This window comes from Prenolepis imparis, unplaced genomic scaffold, assembly GCF_030444845.1.
Source record: "Prenolepis imparis isolate NDT839.2.m4 unplaced genomic scaffold, iyPreImpa1.0 SCAF_7, whole genome shotgun sequence".
Classification (NCBI taxonomy): Eukaryota; Metazoa; Arthropoda; class Insecta; order Hymenoptera; family Formicidae; genus Prenolepis; species Prenolepis imparis.
In genome coordinates, this window is record NW_028141165.1 from 5,878,313 (window position 1) to 5,898,334 (window position 20,022).

At 34.5% G+C, this 20,022-nt stretch overlaps 3 protein-coding genes across 4 annotated transcripts in view; all 3 read left to right on the forward strand.

Annotated features, from left to right (window-relative positions):
* Positions 1–744, forward strand: part of Ptp36e (protein tyrosine phosphatase 36E) — a 68,872-nt gene extending 68,128 nt beyond the window's left edge. Inside the window, exon 14 of the mRNA XM_083042735.1 lies at positions 512–744. Within this exon, the coding sequence (XP_082898861.1) occupies positions 512–592 (81 nt within the window). The 3' untranslated portion in view covers positions 593–744. The remainder of the gene's footprint in view (positions 1–511) is intronic.
* Positions 745–781: 37 nt separating this feature from the next.
* Positions 782–7,056, forward strand: LOC145938879 (uncharacterized). The gene has a single exon (XM_083042734.1). The coding sequence runs from the start codon at positions 914–916 to the stop codon at positions 3,674–3,676; it is 2,763 nt and encodes a 920-aa protein (XP_082898860.1). The 5' UTR covers positions 782–913; the 3' UTR covers positions 3,677–7,056.
* A 4,310-nt stretch (positions 7,057–11,366) lies between these two features.
* Positions 11,367–19,429, forward strand: Uggt (UDP-glucose-glycoprotein glucosyltransferase). Of its 2 annotated transcripts, XM_083042732.1 has the most exons (24): positions 11,367–11,628; positions 11,971–12,187; positions 12,278–12,516; positions 12,597–12,779; positions 12,867–13,039; positions 13,136–13,331; positions 13,427–13,640; positions 13,752–13,972; positions 14,056–14,277; positions 14,352–14,710; positions 14,798–15,041; positions 15,122–15,316; positions 15,399–15,657; positions 15,750–15,861; positions 15,969–16,154; positions 16,246–16,452; positions 16,526–16,918; positions 17,063–17,077; positions 17,479–17,656; positions 17,775–17,957; positions 18,045–18,320; positions 18,447–18,563; positions 18,683–18,821; positions 18,911–19,429. In XM_083042732.1, the coding sequence occupies exons 2-24, from the start codon at positions 11,971–11,973 to the stop codon at positions 18,952–18,954; spliced, it is 4,572 nt and encodes a 1,523-aa protein (XP_082898858.1). In that variant the 5' UTR covers positions 11,367–11,628; the 3' UTR covers positions 18,955–19,429. The 2 variants fall into 2 exon arrangements, with proteins under 2 accessions (XP_082898858.1, XP_082898859.1); XM_083042733.1 differs by lacking the exon at positions 17,063–17,077 and having other exon boundaries at positions 11,368–11,628; positions 18,911–19,428.
* Positions 19,430–20,022: the final 593 nt, after the last annotated feature.

Genomic DNA, 20,022 nt, shown 5'->3' on the forward strand with positions numbered 1-20,022 from the left:
TTTGATATGTTTGTAAATTTCTAAATCTATATTTTGTTTCTCTTTTTTAATTTTATAAATTTTATACATTTTTTATATATTATACATAAATTTTTAAATAAATTTTATCACGTTTCTATAGTTCTATAGTTTACGATACATCGAGTTTAGAGATTAATTTCTTAGATTTCATTTTTTGCCCATTAGAAGAATTTATTTGCCCAAAATTTAAAATAATATTGTCAAAATTATAATATCATCTGATAAAAAGAATACAGAAGAATTTCTAATAATGTCTATTTATTAAAATTATTAAGACTTACATTTTTATTTTAAATTTTTTACTAAAGATTAGAATTAAAATAAAATAAAATTGTAATAAAATTAATTTTACTGTTATCAATATAAAAGTCCTTTAATAATATCAATACCAACATATTTCCCTTCCTCTCTCTTTATAAAAGAGAACTTTAATTGGAAAAAGGTAAGATACTGCTGTATAAAGGAATATTTGTGTAACATTTCTTTCTAGACGGAATACAAGTACTGTTATGACCTGGTCCTGCACTACGTGCTGCATTATTTGAACAAAGACATGAATGAAAAGAAGTGAGAAAGCGAGTTGAGGGACGAGCTGTGGTTCATCGAATTCGGTCGGGGAGCAGCGCTGCCGCTGACCCCAGAGGAGGCACCGGTGGACGGAGAACCGGTCGTACCCTGCGCCCAAGGTCGCGTCATCGTCGAGACGGCGAGGCCGGCGCCGCCGCACTTTGCCACCTGCTCCACCTACCGCAGACCTCTCCTCAGGCGCACGTCGAACGAGGTATCGGTCAGCGATGGAACGATACCATCGTCGAGTGGCACCGAGCAGAGTCAGCAGGAACAGGAGCAGCAGTACCAGAAGACTGGCGGCAGAGGTGCTGTCAGCAAGGGCATGACGACGACGACGACGCCACTGAGTCCGGCTGCGAGGCCGGACGATCTTGGCGTGACACCCTGGTACCTGGAAGATTATTCAACGACGGACACATCGCCGGGGCCGATGGGCGATCGGAGCTCGTATCCCTTGTATTCGCATGCTGACGGTGGCAGACCGGATTTTAACTCGACGAGAAACAGCAGCGTCGAGGGCGAGTTGCCGAGGCCAGCGCCTGTTCGCCGGGCCTGCATGGACTTGAAGGCCGCGATGGCGCTGTTGGATGAGACCTGCCCGAATGTGGAACCAAGTCCGTCTCTCACCCCGAAAACACCCAGGACGCCGCTCACGCCGTACACGTCGCGTAGCAAGAGGGCCCGCTCCAAGAGCAGCGACAATTCTTCCAACTACAGCAATGATCGGCTGAGCGATCGCTCATTCGAGACTATCAAGGACAAGGACAAGAAGAGACCATTCTTGAGGAGGATCGGTATTTCCAAAACGGAGGATCGACCGTTCCTAGCGAAGTTTGCGCCAAGAATTATTGGCAAACCTTACTTGGAGAAGATCGGGCCCAGCAGGGCCGTCGAAAGACCGTTCTTGGACAAGATCGGCTCATCCAAGACCTTGGACAAATTTATCTTCGACACGCCACGTAACGAACGCAGACACGAGGTCAGGAATGAGAGGAAGACGAACGATGCGGTGAAAAATCACGCCGGGATGAAGAACGACATTAGGAGGCACGAGACCGAGGAGATAATCGCTACTAAGGAGAACATCGAAAATCCTGTTCAAAAGGTAACACTCGTTACTTCGTATTCAGAAGAGGTACAAAGCAAGCCTCTGGAGACTTCGGCGGCGACTCACGAGAGAAGACGTTCGGGTAAAGAGTTCCTGTTGAAGATGTATTCCTTCGAGACGGAGGACTTGGAGTCCACCGTCCCAGCGAAAGATGACTCGTTCGTGGACGTGAACGCATTGGATTCAGGCCCGAGCTCGTTACCGACGGAAAATAGCGACGAACAAACGATGTCGAGGGCGGAATTGCAGACTCGGCCAACCAGCGTGACCGCGGAGTTGTTAAAATGTCGAGTGACCACCAGCGAAGAGATCATATCTTCGTCTATCACGTGCCTGAATTCGTCGAGCGACGCCAACAGCTGGAGCAACTCGCCGCGAAGAGCGCAGCGAACGAAGAAGGAATCGGCCCTGATTCGTCGCAGAATTTTTCAAGGTTCCTGCGAGGTCGTTCGTAGCGACGACAGCACGCCGAATTCACCCACGAAGAGGCCTATCTCGAGCGTTTCTCCAGATCGCGAGTTTCGAAACAGCACCTTGGAGAGGGGAATGCTCTCCCCGACGAAGACCAGGAGATCGATCGTCGAGGATATCGGCCGAATCGAGAATACGCGCAGATCGATCAAGCATAATCAGTTCGAGAGACGAGGTATCTCCTCGGACAATCTTTTGGCAAAGGACGTTCTCTCATTTGTCACTGCCTCACGGACTATAACCGATGACATCGGCAGAACGCGGGAGATTTCGTCGGAGGACTCGCTGGCGACTCGTCGGAACGAATACACCAAGGAAACGTTCAAGCAACTGCAGGAGAAATTCAGGCTGCAGGAGATACCTACGGAGAGTTACGCGGCTTTCTTACGGCGCACTCGAGCCACTCAGGGTGCGTTGAGTCGACATGAGAGGCTAAATCTGCTACCAGCAGAATCCGACATAATCTTGAAGAGCTCGTTCGGGACGAAAGATATTGCAAAAGAGATCGACACGAAAGAGGCCGACACAAAGGCGATCGAAACTGTCGAGGAGAAACGAGATTTGAGTCGAGAGGGCACGGTGAGATCCATTTTGAGAAAACAGGAAGGAATCGATCAACCTGATCACGAATCAGACACGAACGCGTCCATCAGACGACCGAAGAGACGGATCTTTCACGAACCGTCGCAGGAGACCATGGATCTACTGACGGAACTGCGCAAAGTGAAAAGCTTGTTGAAAACTCCGTCCTGGGAAAAGGATCTGGATCTCGATCAAAAGCCAGCGCGGATGCCGAAGCGTATTTTGTTGACAGACAAGGAATTCTGCCTCTCGGTAGAACGAGAGAACAGCATACGACGTCCGTCAAAGATAATCAATTCGTTAGAGATCACGCAGGAGGGCAAGGTTACGTCGAATCGCGAGGATAAAGAAGAGAAGGAGAATCAGTCGAATAACGAGACGAAAGTCGATCGAAAATCACGTGGACCGGCTCTGTTCGAGAAGAGATGCCTGTCATTGGATTACGCCGACGAGGAGAAACCTCAGAAGCCGGAAGCTCGTGCGATCTCCCTGGCATCTACGAGGGATCTGCCGTTCGAAGTCGAGGAGAGCGATGACTATCCCGATCTGACCCTGATGTACGACTCGAAGAGCTGCTCCTCAGACGTCTTCAACTCCCCGTCTGAGGAGATAGACAGAAAAGTGGACGAACTAATATCGGAGACGGAAGAGCCGAAGAAGCCTAGTCAAAATCACTGCGCCGAGGTGGACATCGCTATTCCGATCGATCGGAGGATCAACAGTCCCAAAGGCGAAGATGTACAAGAACGAACCAGCGATCTCTACGAGATCATATCGCCTCGGTCGACGCCGTTCCGCGTTAAGAAGCGACTCGGAAAAATCTCCGTTGAGGAGACCGTCAAGCCGGAAAATTTCACCCTCGGTTCTAAGGTCGACTGCCGATCGGTCGTTGCCCAGAAACGGACAAAGTGTGTCCCCTTATAACGCACATCGACCTGCCCGTGGGCGAGATTCTCTCTGCGACGACGCCAATTTTCATGCTCGTACCGTGAGAAAGATGAATGCAGGTGCGCAAATTACGCGTTAATTGTATTTCAATTCAACCCTTTCGGTATTGTATATTATGTAGATACGAACTAATTGAATGTCCAAAATATTGAATACAAATACTGGGATTTTAACAAAATATTATATACAATTTTTTTTACTTTGAGTTTTTAATAATTTTTAATATTATTAAAAACAAAACTTTAAACAAAAAAAAATTTGATCTATGTTTTTCATTAATTTTTTTCTCTCGCGAAAAGCTCATTTCTTCGAAATTGTAATATACAATTTTTATAATATTTTTAATAATATTTTTTATATTTTATATAATATTTTTATAATATTCATTACAATTTAACACAAATTGCCTTTAGTAGAATGTGTTTATAATCACGCATTGATAAGAAAGAGAAACATTAAAAAATTGATCATTAAATAATTTTCAAAAATATCGAATATAAATACTGGAATTTCAACAAAATATTATACACAATTTTTATTTTTTTTTATTAAGGAATTTTTAAAAAATGTTAATATAATAAAAAACGAAACTTTACACGAAAAATTGATCTATGTTTTTCACTTATTTTTTCTCTCGCAAAAGACTCATTTTTTTCAAAATTGTAATATACAATTTTTATAACATTTTAAATAGTATATATATTTCATAATATTTTTATAATATTCTTTACAGAATTTAACACAATTGTCTTAGAACGTGTTTATAATCACATATTGATAAGAGAAACATAAAAAAATATTCATTAAACAATTATTAAAAATTACTATTATGGCGTATAAATACTACAAGGGTTAAATTGATCCAATAATTCATACAACGATTATACGTGATTCTATTATATATATTCATCTTCTTTCGATACGAGCATGGCATTCTTTTATGTTACTTCTGAGATTTAAACGAACTGATAACTCGAAAACCGATAACCGAAAACCTCGTCAATAAATCGCCTAGATGAAGAAAGTGTCGCGATGTATTCGCGTTGGACGGATATTTTTCTGATGGTACTTGTCTTATAATGACTTTGTACATTAACGCTTTTAGTTAGTCGAAATTAGTCGTGTAGCTGAGCGGAAATAGTGATTTACTTCTACTCTTCGTATAAACGATTATAACAATGGCACTTGCTGAATACAATTCTCTAGCTTATCAAAATTTTTCTTGCTACATTTTTACGCAATTTTAGATAAGACGCAATGAGCGTGGAAAGAATATAAAAATGATAAAAAGTTGAAAGAAAAAATTTGAAGGTATAGGGATAAACGTGCGTTTAGCAAACGCCATTATTTCGTATATAATATAAAACCAGATTATCGCGATAGATGAAATGGGATCACAGGAATCTCTTTGATCGAAATGTTATTAATATTCTATTGGTCAAGTGGATGACAGATGAGAAAGATGAGGAAAGAAAAGAAGAGTTCACCAGCTTTATAAGTAAAAATCTGTCCAGTCTAGAGCCATAAACCCCCCGGAGTTTTCGACGCGACGAGTACTTTTGTCGGAATGTGCGAGAGCTCCTACCGAAATATTCTAAAGCGCACCCCGACCATTTTTTACTCGATCTTTTCGAGAAAGCCCGATGCGGCGATAGAGACTCTACACTCGCTGGTGCGCAAGAACGAAGGATTTCCGGCGAAAATCCTTCTGTCGAGCAGAGAGTGCCTTGTACGTGGATATATATTATTTAAACAGAACGAGAGGGAGAGAGAGAGAGAGAACACAATAAAAAAATATTCACAAAGAAGTCCTAATCGACGATTTAATTCCGATTACGCGCCAGATTTTCTGAATGGGTCCACGGAGTCGCGTTCTCGCGTCGAATGACAATTTTCCCGTATTCTTACGTCAAAAAATGGTCCACCCTCGCAGGATTGCGAAAAGAAATCGCAATTTCTGACGATCTATCGTATCTTTGATAACTTGCCTTTCACAGACATCGACGGACGAGATTTAGATCGAAAAAAGCTTATTAAAAGAAAAAAAAAAAAGATAAGAAATGGGAAGAGATCGGCGAACTCGCGAGAATGCGACTTCCACGCAGATGCGTCCGCCTGCCAAGCCTGCTCTTTGTTCGGCGCGGCACATAATAACATTTTAGCGGCATAAAAACTTATATAAATAAATGATACAAAAATTTAACCGCGTTCCTCTTATAATTTTTTAGCGTTAGATAGGATCGACAACGCAAAATTGATTATGCGGAAAGTACATTAAAAAATGTAGATAGACATATATATATAGTATATATATAAAATACATAAAATACGTACTATTGTTAATTTCGGTGAGATATTTATGCGATGCGACATTGCTTAATAATGTCGATACAAATGCATTTTCGTTCCATAGATCGTAAGTATTGGTACTTTCTCTCAAGTTAATAGAATGCTCTTTCAGTAGTGTACTCTAATAACTAATAATGTGTTAATACTCTCGCGTAAATCTCAATATTTATACAAAGCGAAATCCCTGCCCCGCCTCTTTCCTTTTCCTGTCAAGCAGAAGGTAACACGCGTTTATATTATTATATTATATTTTAAATGACTGTCTAAACCAGGCCATAAACCTCCCTAAACTCCTTAAAATAACAAGATTAAACATATTTCATCTCAACTCTTGGAAAATGCTTTCTAAATTCGAGTTTCTTTTCAAGAAGCGTGGTAATAGGAACAATTAAATGCATCTGGATTGATATTATATGCAAGGAAAATACGCACGCATCTGGTACATATTAGAGATTAAAATGCGAATGTATATATACATAGATATATACACATGTGCATTCCTAGCCAGGTGTAATTATACAAATTTAATAGTTGACGAGATGTGTGTGCCAAATAAAAATACGATTTATTGTATGTTATGAAAAGTTACTTTTATATACACATTACATATATATATATATATATATATATATATATATATATATATATATACATATATATATGTTTGTGTGGGCGCGCGTGTTCGAACAAAATTATGTGCTTTGTGTGTGCGAGAGTATGTGTGTGTGTGTGTGTGTGTGTGTGTGTGTGTATGCGTCTCTCTGTGCGTTTGTTCGTCTGCACGTAGATATAAACGCGTGTGCGAATTTAGTATACGCGTCTATGGCTAGGAATTGACCGTCTGTATATGCCGACCTGGATATGTGAACACAAATGTGCACGAGGAAGATCATGATTCGTTATGCTTCGGAAAACTGAGCACTTTATTTAATTAATTCGAATATAATGAAAACTAACTGTTAGTATTTTTATCGCTATTTCATATTTCTTTATTAAATCATTTATATTTTATATAATTAACTTAATAAATGTATTTCCCTTCTTTCTACTTCATAGATATAGCAATATTTTATGAAGTTTAAATTACGTAAATATGTGTGCCGTTTTTTAATTTATAATTTTTTTCTGTATTTTGTTCATTCTCCCTCCGCTTATCTCATATTTGTTCTCCAATTTATTTTTCTCTTCTTTATTTTTTTATATCCCGATTACTTTAATCTTCTAACTTTAATTTTTTAGCTTTTCCTACCATAAAATTTATTTTTAAACAATAGCAAACATTCAATCTATCGTCGGACTAAACATATCGTGATCTTCCTTTAATCGTAGACCGCAATAGTGTTATGTATATAATATTTTTGGCCGGTGTAAATCAAGATACATGGTGAGACAGGGTTCGCATTGTAATCTCTCGAAGGGCAAAACTCGTCCACTCTCCTTTTAAATTTAATGAAAAGTTCCCCCCCGCGGCAGCCATCCGTCCACCCTTTCGGCTGTCCATGCAGAAGGTGAAAATGCAAAAAACATGCGCACACCTCCCGTTCTCAACAAATTCGTTGACGACAAACGAGAAAGAGGCGTAATTATTGCAGTGTTAGTGTTCCGACACGAAACCCTTTGGTTCTCGCGGGCGAGATTTAGTATTCAAATGTACACAGCGTTTATTAGTTGCTGTCGTTGCGATTGTTAGAAAGTTAGAAGCATAAAATCATCGCGCTCTAAGTACAAGAGAAGCTTCTCTCTTAAATAAATTTTTCTTAAAAGGCTTAATCATTTAAAAAAAACACAAATGTTTTACTGTTGATTCAAAAATGTAACGATTGAAGATATATTCTATACATATATATATATATATATATATATATATAATTTTGTTTCTATATGTATGTATATATAACTCTGTTTTAATCGTGATGACAAAAAAAGAAACCGTTATCGATGACTATTATGCAAAGTCTAAAAGAATTATTAAATTGAGAAAGACTCATCGTTAGATTACGAATGCAAAACAGAAAAAATAGCAATTTCGAAAGGATAAAAAAAATAATTAATTAATATTTAAATTATTCTCTAAATTCTATAATCCGAAATTATCGCATATAAAATCACAAATTAAATTATCACAAATTAAAATTGTTTTTTGCGGAAGTATAGCTTCCGTCTATTTCTAGATGATTCAATCTTCTCTTCTCGTTTATTCGAAAAAAAATATATTGAACTGCGTTATAGATAGCGTAAACAGCAAGGATAATACAATGGGGTTGTAATTTGTAATGTTAATTAATTTCTGTTTACGCGTCACGTTGAACGTGCCACGCTATAATACATATATTGTAATAATACACAAGTACACGCACGCGCGCGTACACACATAATAAAACATAATAAAACATGATATGAATGTATGGATGTAGCTGTGTGAATGTACGCGACATATAAGTATCTCTATATGTGATGAGCGTTTGCCACGTACATGTCAATAAAATTCACATTGTGAACAAGAAGCCATTAAAATTGCCATCATGGTACATTATGTTTATAATGAACCGATGAATACGAATGTGAGAAATAAAAAAATCTAACGGCCTTTATCATTGAGATCGCCGCGCTTTATGTTTTTTGCCGAAATTTATGTCAAACGATTTTATTGATTATTTTTTTGTAGAAATATAAATATATATTATCAGCATAGCTTAATTGCGGGCTCAGTAAACGTTGTCAAAGTCAAATACAAGCAAATCAATACAATTTACAGTGTGAATTTCAGCAAAGTATAGTTAGTATTAGTAACATGAATTTTCGTAAAAGATACAGAGAGATTATTTTTTATGTTTAATTTTTCTTTTTATTAAAAATAATTCTTTTGAAAAAGAAAATTTCTGGAATATTATTTAATTTATTTTTATTATTATGATAATTTATTCTTTTTATATTTTATAATATTGTCAGAAAAATGTATTCCTATATATTTATATATTTATTTATATAAGATGTATCATACACAATTACTATCCACATAGCAAAAAAATATATAAAAAATGTTTAAAACTCATTTTCAGAAATATTTTTAAAATGTTAAAACAATTGATTAAGTCCCTTTTTATTCATTAAAAAATGTTTATTTTTACGTTAATGTAATATAAATATTAATTTAATGTTTATTTAATATTAAATATTTAATATTTAATAAACGTTAAATTAATATTTACATTACATTAATGTTATAATAAACGTTTATTTAATGAATAAAAAGAGAATCAATTATTTTAACATTTTTAAAATATCTTTAAAAATCAGTTTTAAACATTTTTTTATACATTTTTTTGCTAGTTGAGTATATGATATTTTAGGGGCAATTCTGTGAATTTAAAGTGAATTCGATTTAACAATTTCTTAATCAAAGAAAAGTTTTCAATTTTTATTATTGAATGTTACATTAATATAAGAATGATGCAAATATTTGAAATTAAAGATTTTTGTAATTAGAAATATATATATTTAATTAAAATTTTCTTTAATGTAAAATCTATTTACAAAATTTATTTGTATATTATTAATAATGATATAAATTTTTAATTTTTATTATTAATAAATTAAAAATTTTATAATTATTAATAATATACACTGAGAGATAATTTTCTCTTGGAATTTACCCTGAAAATCATGGTAATCGTTGGACAATAAGGTATAAAAAGAATTTTATGAGAATTTCTCTGATTAATATTTATCACAATAAAAATAATATCTATTACAATAAAATATTATTTTTATTGTGATAAATATTAATCAGAGAAATTCTCATAAAATTTTCTTTCAATATCTTATTGTCCCACCATGATTTTCAGGGTAAATTCTAAGAGAAAATTTTCTCTGTGTATAAATAAAAATTTTAGCAATTTCTATATTTATTAATAATGTTTTTATAATTCAAAATCTATTTGTCTCTGTTATTATAATTTCAAACATCATTTTTTGTTCAAGAACGATTCACTTTAAATTGTTCAAATTTATTTATTCTAATATATTATTTCCTGATATCAGACTATATATATATACTATATATTTTTATATATTACATCATACACAAAATTTATGCAATATTGTAACTGCGTTTTGAAAATTGCCGTATTCAATATATTATATATAACTGCAGTATTTTCCATTTTAATTAAAAAACTTCGTACAAATTGCTTTTTATTGCAAAAATTCCAATCACTCAACGTTATTTACATTGTCGTACGGGGAGAGGGAAGGGAGCAGCAATTTAGATCGATGCAAATCAATCATATATCTCTCTGTCTCTCTTACATTCGCAGCTTTGCCATTCAAAATTAATAAATAAAGCAAAAATATTTCATGCGACTCACCGGAGATGCGTAGATAATCGGGTTCATTTAACTGCTCAATAAGAATTTCCTCGGGCGATGTGATTGTATCGATGCGACTATATCTTCATGTTGGTTAGGAAGACGGCAGTCTCGAAACGTAGCTGCGAAACCTATGCAAATTTATGTGTAAATTAGTCATTTCGAAAGCTGTTAATGATTCATCTTACTGATTCTGCAATTACGTACCGAAAGTTGCTCGATTCATCGTCCGAAAGAATCACTGAAACGAAGATGCGTCCTCTCCCGCGGCGATTCTCCTTCCGTTACACTTCGTAGCTTCGTGTACAATGAAAAAGGCGCGAAACTGCTCGACGAACGCGCGCTAATTGGTCCGAGTCTGCGTTCCCCCTCGCGCGCGGTTTTTTAAAACAGTGTGATAAGCGACCTAGAATTACATAAAAATACAATGTGGTACATTTTACGTAACATTGGTACATTGTTGTAAATAAAAAATAGGTTGTACGTTGTATATTACATAATTCGTATATTGGTCTCCTCCTAAGAGATAGTGCTTAAGTGCTTAAAGATTTATCAATTAATATATAATATAATTTATCAAGAGAGCCTCTTCGATATATTAGTATGTTGTTCATAAAAGTTATTAAATTATTCTTCCCATTTATTTACCTGACATTCAAATGATTTTAACTTATATATATAATTATTTTATATATATATATATATATATATATATATATATATATTAATGTGTAGAGAATTATTTTATACACGAATATAAAATGTATGTTTACTTATTTTTGAAATAATCAGAATAGACTACACGCCACCTTCGTGTGTTCAAAATCTTACCCTCAGAGTGCAGTAGCATTTAATTGACCAATCAGGACAAAAGGAACTAAAATTATTTTCTCATTGGTCGATGCTATTTTACCCTACGATAGAATTTTCGAACGCATTCTCGAAAAACAGTGCACCATTCCGTTTCGTGCGAACTCACGATTAATGACAAAAGATTCGAATGCCGCCAGTCGCCAGTTTATCAGCAGCTTCGACAAATACACAATTGCACGTCACACGCTCGCCGTATGATAATCCAATTGTTCGTAGATCAGCTGCTCGCCGTTCCGGGATTTTGTGCGCGTGGCATGTGCGCTGCATGGATAGGCTATAATCATTGATGCATCTTCTTCGTAGTTAAAATAATTTTTTTTATCAAACTTTCGGAGAGAGGTACGTAAAGAAGTTCCAGCGACAGATCGGCGATATTGTCAGGTTATGGCGAGATCGCCGTGTAACGTGTTGTTGTAATAACATTACTTGTCAATCGGATGTAGAGAGATTTCATCTGACATTTTATATATCGATGTGCCAAATGTAATCAGCATGTGCATTAAAGTACGATTGTCGGCGAGTTTCAGTGAAGATTTATCTCGTGTAAAATTTGATTGAACAGAGCAGTTCCTTCCCTTTAGAAACGTGTCTCTCCGCTTGGAATCGTTTTATCATATAAATAAGATTGTAATGATGCTCTCTGTAACATATTTTTATATGTATCTTTCCTCTATGTTGCAGATGGGGGTGCTCATATTTTTTTACACACTCTTGTTGTGCTCCACTCAACTTGGGGCTGACAAGAAGATTAACAAATATGTAACAACTTTAATAAATGCCAAGTGGAATGAGACACCTCTTGTTCTCGAAGCAGCTGAGTATCTCAGCGATGAAAATCCAAGTTACTTTTGGAAATTTATTGATGCGTATTCTAGTAAAATTAGTAATCTTGTAATAGGTAATTATATAGTTATAATTTAATTGATTTGGTAAAGTATACATAATCTCAAGATAATTATTTTCAATCTCTGTAATTGTTTTCAAACAGCTACGGAAAAGGAGAATTATGACATAATTCTAGAACTGGCTAAAAAATATTTATCTGAATCAGAGATAGCAGTTTTTAAGTTAGGATTGTCTTTACGTATTTATTCTGCACGTGTTGAAATGTTTTCTCAAATGGCTGTGAATAAAAATGTTTCTTTGTATGGATGTAACAATGTTGTTAATGTTGGTGGGACATTTACTTGTTCTCTACAAGACATAGATACGCTACTACTAGAGCAGGTTTGTAATTTTATAATATTCAATCTTATTTCTACTGATATAATTTTCAGAACATGTATCATGCCCTGTTTATTTTCCAGGATACATGGGAAACTGTAGATAGTTATGATGTAGATCATAGATACTTGGGTACTTCAGAATCTGATAAAGCAATTATACTGTATGGTCAGATTGGAACTTCTACGTTCATTGATTTTCATCGAAAGCTAAAAAACATAGCAGAAACAAAGGGGATTAATTATATTCTTCGTCATTATGTGAAGGTAATAATAGAAATAGAAATGTATTATATATAGACATTTCATATTTTGCAAAACAATTGCATTTTTCATATTAAAAACAATTTACAGAATAGAGCAGATAAGAAATTGCGTTTATCAGGCTATGGTGTAGAATTGCAAATGAAATCTACAGAATACAAAGCAACAGACGATTCTGATATCAAAGATAACACAGGAAAGAGTTCAGAAGTGGCAAATGATGGCATGGAAGAAATTGAGGGAATCAACTTCATGATTTTAAAGTAAGGTGGTTAGTAAGGATGTAAAGTATTCGCTTTGTATCTCTTTGTATAACATATTGCATTGCATTACTATGATATAATGTATTATCTTTTCAGAAAATTATATCCAGATTTACAAGCAGAACTGGATAAAATACAAACGCATTTATTAGAAACTAGTCATGAGATTGGAGCTTTTAAAGTATGGCAGTTTCAAGAATTGAGTCACCAGGCAGCTGAAAGGATAATGAAGTCTCCTTCTGCGGAAGCACTAAACATCTTAACTGATATATCACAGAATTTTCCTATGCAGGTATCTATTTTAAATATTCAAGTTCTAAGTTATTAAATACAACACACAAATAATTTAATAGATATATAACAATTTATATATTTTTATTATTACAGGCAAAATCTCTGATTAGAACTAAAGTGAATAGTGATATGAAGAAGGAAATGAAACTAAATCAGGAAATATTCATGGCAGGTCTAAATATACAACCAACTGACACAGCGCTTTTCATCAATGGTTTATTTTTCGACTTGGAAGCTATTGATGTACTAACTCTTTTAGAGTCGTTGAGAAGCGAGTTACGAGTAATGGAAGCTCTTCATAAAATTGGTATAAGAGTTATATATTTATATATATATATATATATATATATATATCAGTTAAATATTTTATTACTATATCGTCAAATCAAGGATTATATATCTTTACATATTATTACAGGTTTTAGTAACAAAAAGATGAGCAAACTGTTAGCATTGGATTTATCTGGAGGCACAGATAATCAAAATTTTGCAATGGATATAAGAGATTCTGCGATTAATTGGATCAATGATATTGAAAATGATTCACGCTACAGTAAATGGTCACGGTCATTAACAGAGTTATTACGACCAACTTTCCCTGGCATGCTCAGAAATATCAGAAGAAATTTGTATAATTTAGTTAGTATTATTACATTTTTGAAATGTCAATAATTAATATTTTGTTTCAGATACTTAACTATAATCTTTTTTTTTTTTTCTAGGTATTAATTATTGATCCCCTAAGCGAAGATTCCATGTCACTAATAGCTCTAGCACAATCTCTTTATGCACATTCTGCTCCATTGAGAGTCGGATTTGTCTTTGTGACAAATTTTAATACATCTGTCACAGGTTTAATGGATACTAGTGTTGCAATTAACAATGCGTACCATTATTTTGCAGACACTAAGAGTCCTAAAGAGGCTTTACATTTCTTATCGGAGGTAAAACTTCATATCATTTGATATTCTGATGATCATCGTATCAAGAGAAAGGATAAAATTTACTTTTATTTTAGTTGGGAAATTACATTGGGCCTTATGGTGCTGATATAGACGATATAAAAAAAGTTATCAGATCTAAAGATTCGTCCGCTAGTATACCTTACATCCTCGGAGAAGAATCTGAATACGACGTTGGCCGGCATTTAGCTAGCGACTTTATAAAACGATGTAGTTTCAAGAAGTTCCCGCAAGCTCTATTGAATGGCGTACCTTTGACGCCCAGTCAGATAAATTCCGAATCATACGAAGAGGCAGTACTATCTACCATTATGTCGCAAACACCCGTATTACAAAAGGCGGTATATCGTGGTGAACTAACGGAAGGGGACGACGTCGTTGATTTTCTCATGAATCAACCAAATGTTATGCCACGGTAAATATAATTCTTTTAATTAATTCTATAAATCCCTACAATAATTTATTTATTTTCTATTTCATTGATTATTATTTATCTTTCTAGCTTGAACGAGCGTATTTTAAAAGTGGACAAGAATGCATGGCTAAATTTAATCGGCACAATTCCTGAAGATGACGATTATACCAAGTGGAGTGCTCCAGATCTATCAACTTATTTAATGACAAAAATGCACTACTTCTTCGTACCACGACGCAATAACGTGCGTCACTTATATTCCTTTTGGATTGTAGTCGACTTGAGATCATTGTCTGGTAGACAATTATTACGAGAGGCGCTTGAATATATAGTATGTGATTTAAAAGTCAAACTTTATATAATCTCGTATATACTTTCACATAATATATATATAAAATCTTTTTTTTATAGGAATCAAATACCGATGCGCGAATTAGTATTATCATTAATGCCGAAGATAACTTAAAAAATATAAAGTCTGATATTAATAAAATTGTTCTTGCTGCGTTAAATGCATTGTCACAGGAAAGAGCTATACTTTACATACGTAAAGTAATCAGAGAAGACAATGCAGCTCTCATTGCCGATGGTAGTTTTGAGATTGAAGTAAGATATATATTTTTTTGTAACTGATGTATGCATATATTGTTGGAAGTCATTTCTCGTTAATAACTCAACTTTATTCCAGGATGAATCTGTTGTGGCGTTGTTAGAGAATCAAAATCCAATATTATTATTACATCAACATTATAGTAAAAATGTTTTAAACTTGGAAACGGGAGCGAAAGCAGTTTTGTGCAATGGTCGTATTATTGGTCCCTTGGATAGCGGCGAAGAATTTACAAGCGAAGACTTCTCTTTATTAGAAAGATTTAGCCAAAGCACTTACGGAGAAAAATTATTTATGAAATTGATCAAGGATCAATTCTATAATGAAGATGAATATGGTACGATAATGTGGTATATATGATATGTATTACTTGTAATATTTTTTCAATTACCGCGATAGAAATAATAAAATGTTTATAATGTTTTCTAGAAGAGGAAAATAATATCACAGATGATATGATTATGAAGATCACTTCGCTCTTAGTACCACGTCCTCAAACTCGAAATCGATATGACGTTCCTTTCCATGGGGATGATAACAGGTAAAATAATTTTTCTAAAATATGTATAAAAAATTTGAAATTAATAAAATATATTAAACTCTGAATATTCATATTATATGCAAGAATGTTTTTTTTTTATCTTGCAGTGTCATAAAAATTCCAGCGGCTGATCCCGATAAAGTTGCCTTTAACTTTATTGCCATTGTAGATCCGGTTTCACGTGGTGCTCAAAAATTGGGCCCAATATTGAAAACAGTACAACAAGCCTTAAATTGTAATATAAAAGTATTCTTGAATTGCTTAGATAAGAATAGCGATATGCCATTGAAGAGGTAAAATAATAATTCTTTCATTGAATTATATGTATATGTATATGATGATATTATATTTTCTTATAATATATATTCTTTCGTTTCATTTCAGCTTTTATCGATTTGTGCTCGAACCTGAGTTACAATTCACACCCGAAGGAGATATCAGTGGCTCTGTTGCAAAGTTTACAAAACTTCCAACTTCTTCATTACTAACGCAATACATTCACGCTCCTGAAAATTGGCTAGTAGAAGTAGTCCGCAGTGTTTATGATCTAGACAACATTAAGTTGGATAACGTCGCGATCGGCGTCCATAGGTAAAATAATCGAAATACAATGTGATCTTTTCGTTCCAATTTTACTGACTTTTATATTGTTATATTGTTTTAGTGAATTTGAATTGGAATATTTACTGCTCGAGGGCCACTGTTTCGAAGCAGTAGTGGGAAATCCACCGCGAGGCCTGCAATTCACACTAGGCACCGAGAAACAACCCGTAATGGTTGACACTATAGTAATGGCGAATTTGGGATACTTCCAGCTCAAGGCGAATCCTGGTGAATGGGTGCTGCGACTTCGACAGGGAAGATCCGCGGAAATATACGACTTCAGCACGGTCGACGGACAGGATGTTATTCAAAACGGCAATGACGTGAAAGTTCTGATAAGTTCCCTGAGAAGCCACGTGCTCAAAGTCAAGGTATCCAAGAAGCCAGACAAGGCGGGACTCGATCTCTTATCGGACAACGAGAAGGATTCCGGATTGTGGAACTCTATTTCTAGGTATGTCCAAGTCACTTGAACTTCTATTCTTGTATTTCACATTCTCAAATGATTTCCTATTGCTGGGTGTTAGTACTTAATGCATAGCATGGTATTCTCGGTTATCTTTGTCAACTTAACTTTTATTTATTCTCTCTTTTTTAGCATTGCCAAATTTTGGTAAGCTTCTCATTATGTAGTTAAGTACATCTATCATTTTTTATAAATACATATAATTAAGTATCAAGTAACAAAAGAAATCCGGGATAAAATACAAATGCATAACAAAAACGAACATATCTGTGGCTTGAAATTATAATATTTGATAAATCAACGTTCTTAATATATTTAAAATTTCACTGTATTAATTGATTTATATTAGTTTCTTTAATTCCAAGTCACCAATATGTAATCTCTTTCGCCTACTGTCCTAATTAATTAACTTAACATATTACTCTTTCCTTTGAGAATGTAGCTTATATTAATTTAAATTTTAAATACCTAATTGTGACTGTTATAAAATAGGTAAATCATTTATTAATGTGTGATGTCTTATATTTTTGATGTACTTTCAAAACTAGGACGTTTACCGCAACAGACGAAAGCGAAGACCAAGATGAGAAATTAAATATCTTCTCTCTCGCTTCTGGCCACTTATATGAAAGATTCCTGAAGATCATGATGCTAAGTGTTATTAAACACACCAAGACGCCGGTTAAGTTCTGGTTCTTGAAGAATTACCTTTCACCGACAGTAAAAGTAAGTGGCCATAACATATAGCAGAATGAAACACGTATTTATAAACACGTATTATATCTTGCTCTATAAATAATGCTGATTATGAAAATAACTTATTAATTTTTTTTCCATGACATAGGATTTTCTGCCGCATATGGCTAAAGAATATGGTTTTGAATACGAACTTGTGCAATATAAATGGCCTCGTTGGCTTCATCAGCAAACCGAGAAACAGAGAACTATTTGGGGATACAAGATCTTATTCCTCGACGTCTTGTTCCCGTTAAACGTTAAAAAAATAATATTCGTCGACGCTGATCAGGTATACGCATAATATAAGCGCAATTTAAAATGTAACAATATAGATATCTGTTGTGTAAAATTACTTCACGTAATTGTTTTTATACAGGTGGTAAGAGCAGATTTGAAGGAATTAGCAACTTTGGATCTCGGCGGCGCGCCATACGCATATACACCGTTCTGTGATAGTAGAACTGAAATGGATGGATTCCGGTTCTGGAAACAAGGATATTGGAGAAATCACTTGCAGGGTCGGGCTTATCACATCAGCGCATTATACGTGGTGGATCTCAAACGGTTCCGCCGTATCGCAGCCGGTGATAGGTTGCGAGGACAGTATCAGGCGTTGAGTCAAGATCCAAACAGTCTGTCAAATCTTGATCAAGTACGTAAAATGAATTTAGTATTTATAAAGATATAAAGAGAAGATAGTAGATTATATTTTTTGTTAATTATCTCATGTCGTGTTTTTTTTCTTTGCATTTGTAAAATAATCGATAATCAATTTCAGGATCTCCCAAACAATATGATTCATCAAGTGGCCATCAAAACATTACCGCAGGAGTGGTTGTGGTGTGAGACATGGTGTGATAATTCGTCCAAGCGATACGCTAAAACTATAGATTTAGTATGTACTTTTATTTATATATATCACACATAACACACATACATACATACAGATAATATATGATGAATTATAATATTTTTACATTTAAAATAAAAATGTTTTTTTTTTTTTCTTTTCAGTGTAACAACCCAATGACTAAAGAAGCCAAATTACAAGCAGCCATGCGTATTTTGCCCGAATGGGTGGGTTATGACGAAGAAATGAAAGCTCTACAGCAGAAATTAGAAAATGCAAACAGACAAACGGAGAAAGAGAGCGGTATGTTTTTTCACAATATATTTTTGTGTGTGTGTGTGTATGTATGCATATTTTTTTCATGAGATTTTTACATTTGTTCTTTATTGCAGAAATTATCGATGATCACTTGATTGCGAATCACGAAGAATTGTAAATTAAATTTTTATGTAGAATTTATGAAAAATTTTATAAAATTCTATAAGAAATTTTCGAAAGAAATTTCCATTCGCGGTAGATTAATAAGTATTGATAACAATTTCCATACGACACTTTTGTAATTGATATTTGGCACTTTATGTGTAAATACTTGCCATCAGTACTCGTGTAAACTTTCAGAAATAATTGGAGGCCGAAGGAGTTTTTGTTACTTTTTTGTTCTTATTAAATCCATATTTCATATAATCAAAAATTGTACTTTAAGAAATCCTTATAATGAATGAGACTACAACTTCTCTTCAACAGAAGTTTATTCGCTTCAAAAGCGAAGAATCGGTAAAGGCCGATAATAATTAATAATTGTTGAGAGCATACAGTATTCCTTTGGTTATTTATGAACGCACACGTTCATGTTATTAAACCATTGTAATTTATAATTGTCTACTACGATAACTATAAGGAATAAACTTGTAATATTTGTAAAATATCTTTGATATTTTCCCTTTATATATAAGGAAATACATAGGAAAAGAAAAAATTTAATCCGTCGAATTTTAAAAGTTAATAGATACATTGTGTGCGCATTTTATCCGTAGATAATATTTGATCATGAAAAATATTCGATTTCATTAATGAGTTTTTACGAAACCATACATTTTTCGACACGGATCATTTCACATGCTAATGATGATTGTCTTTCAAGAGGACTTATTTTGATCACGGCGACGAAGCGAATCAGAGCGAAGCGAGCGAAGAAATTGGAAAAACATTCCCATTGATAATCTGATAATTCTCGATCTCGATCATGTCAATCTGAAGACGATGGAACACATTGTGAAACGATCCGACAGACACTTGAAATTAATTTCGTCTTATCGTTCATGATCGTTCGATCGAAGATCAAGCTGATGACAGAAAATAAACCAATTTTTTCGCGATAAGGGAGCTTCTATATCTGTCATATTTCGCCCGATTTTCTGGATTAACGGACGCATGAAATTGGAACGAGGCAGATCGATCATTCTTGCATCGTTTGCATCAAATCAGAGAAGAAGCGCCTTTGTTA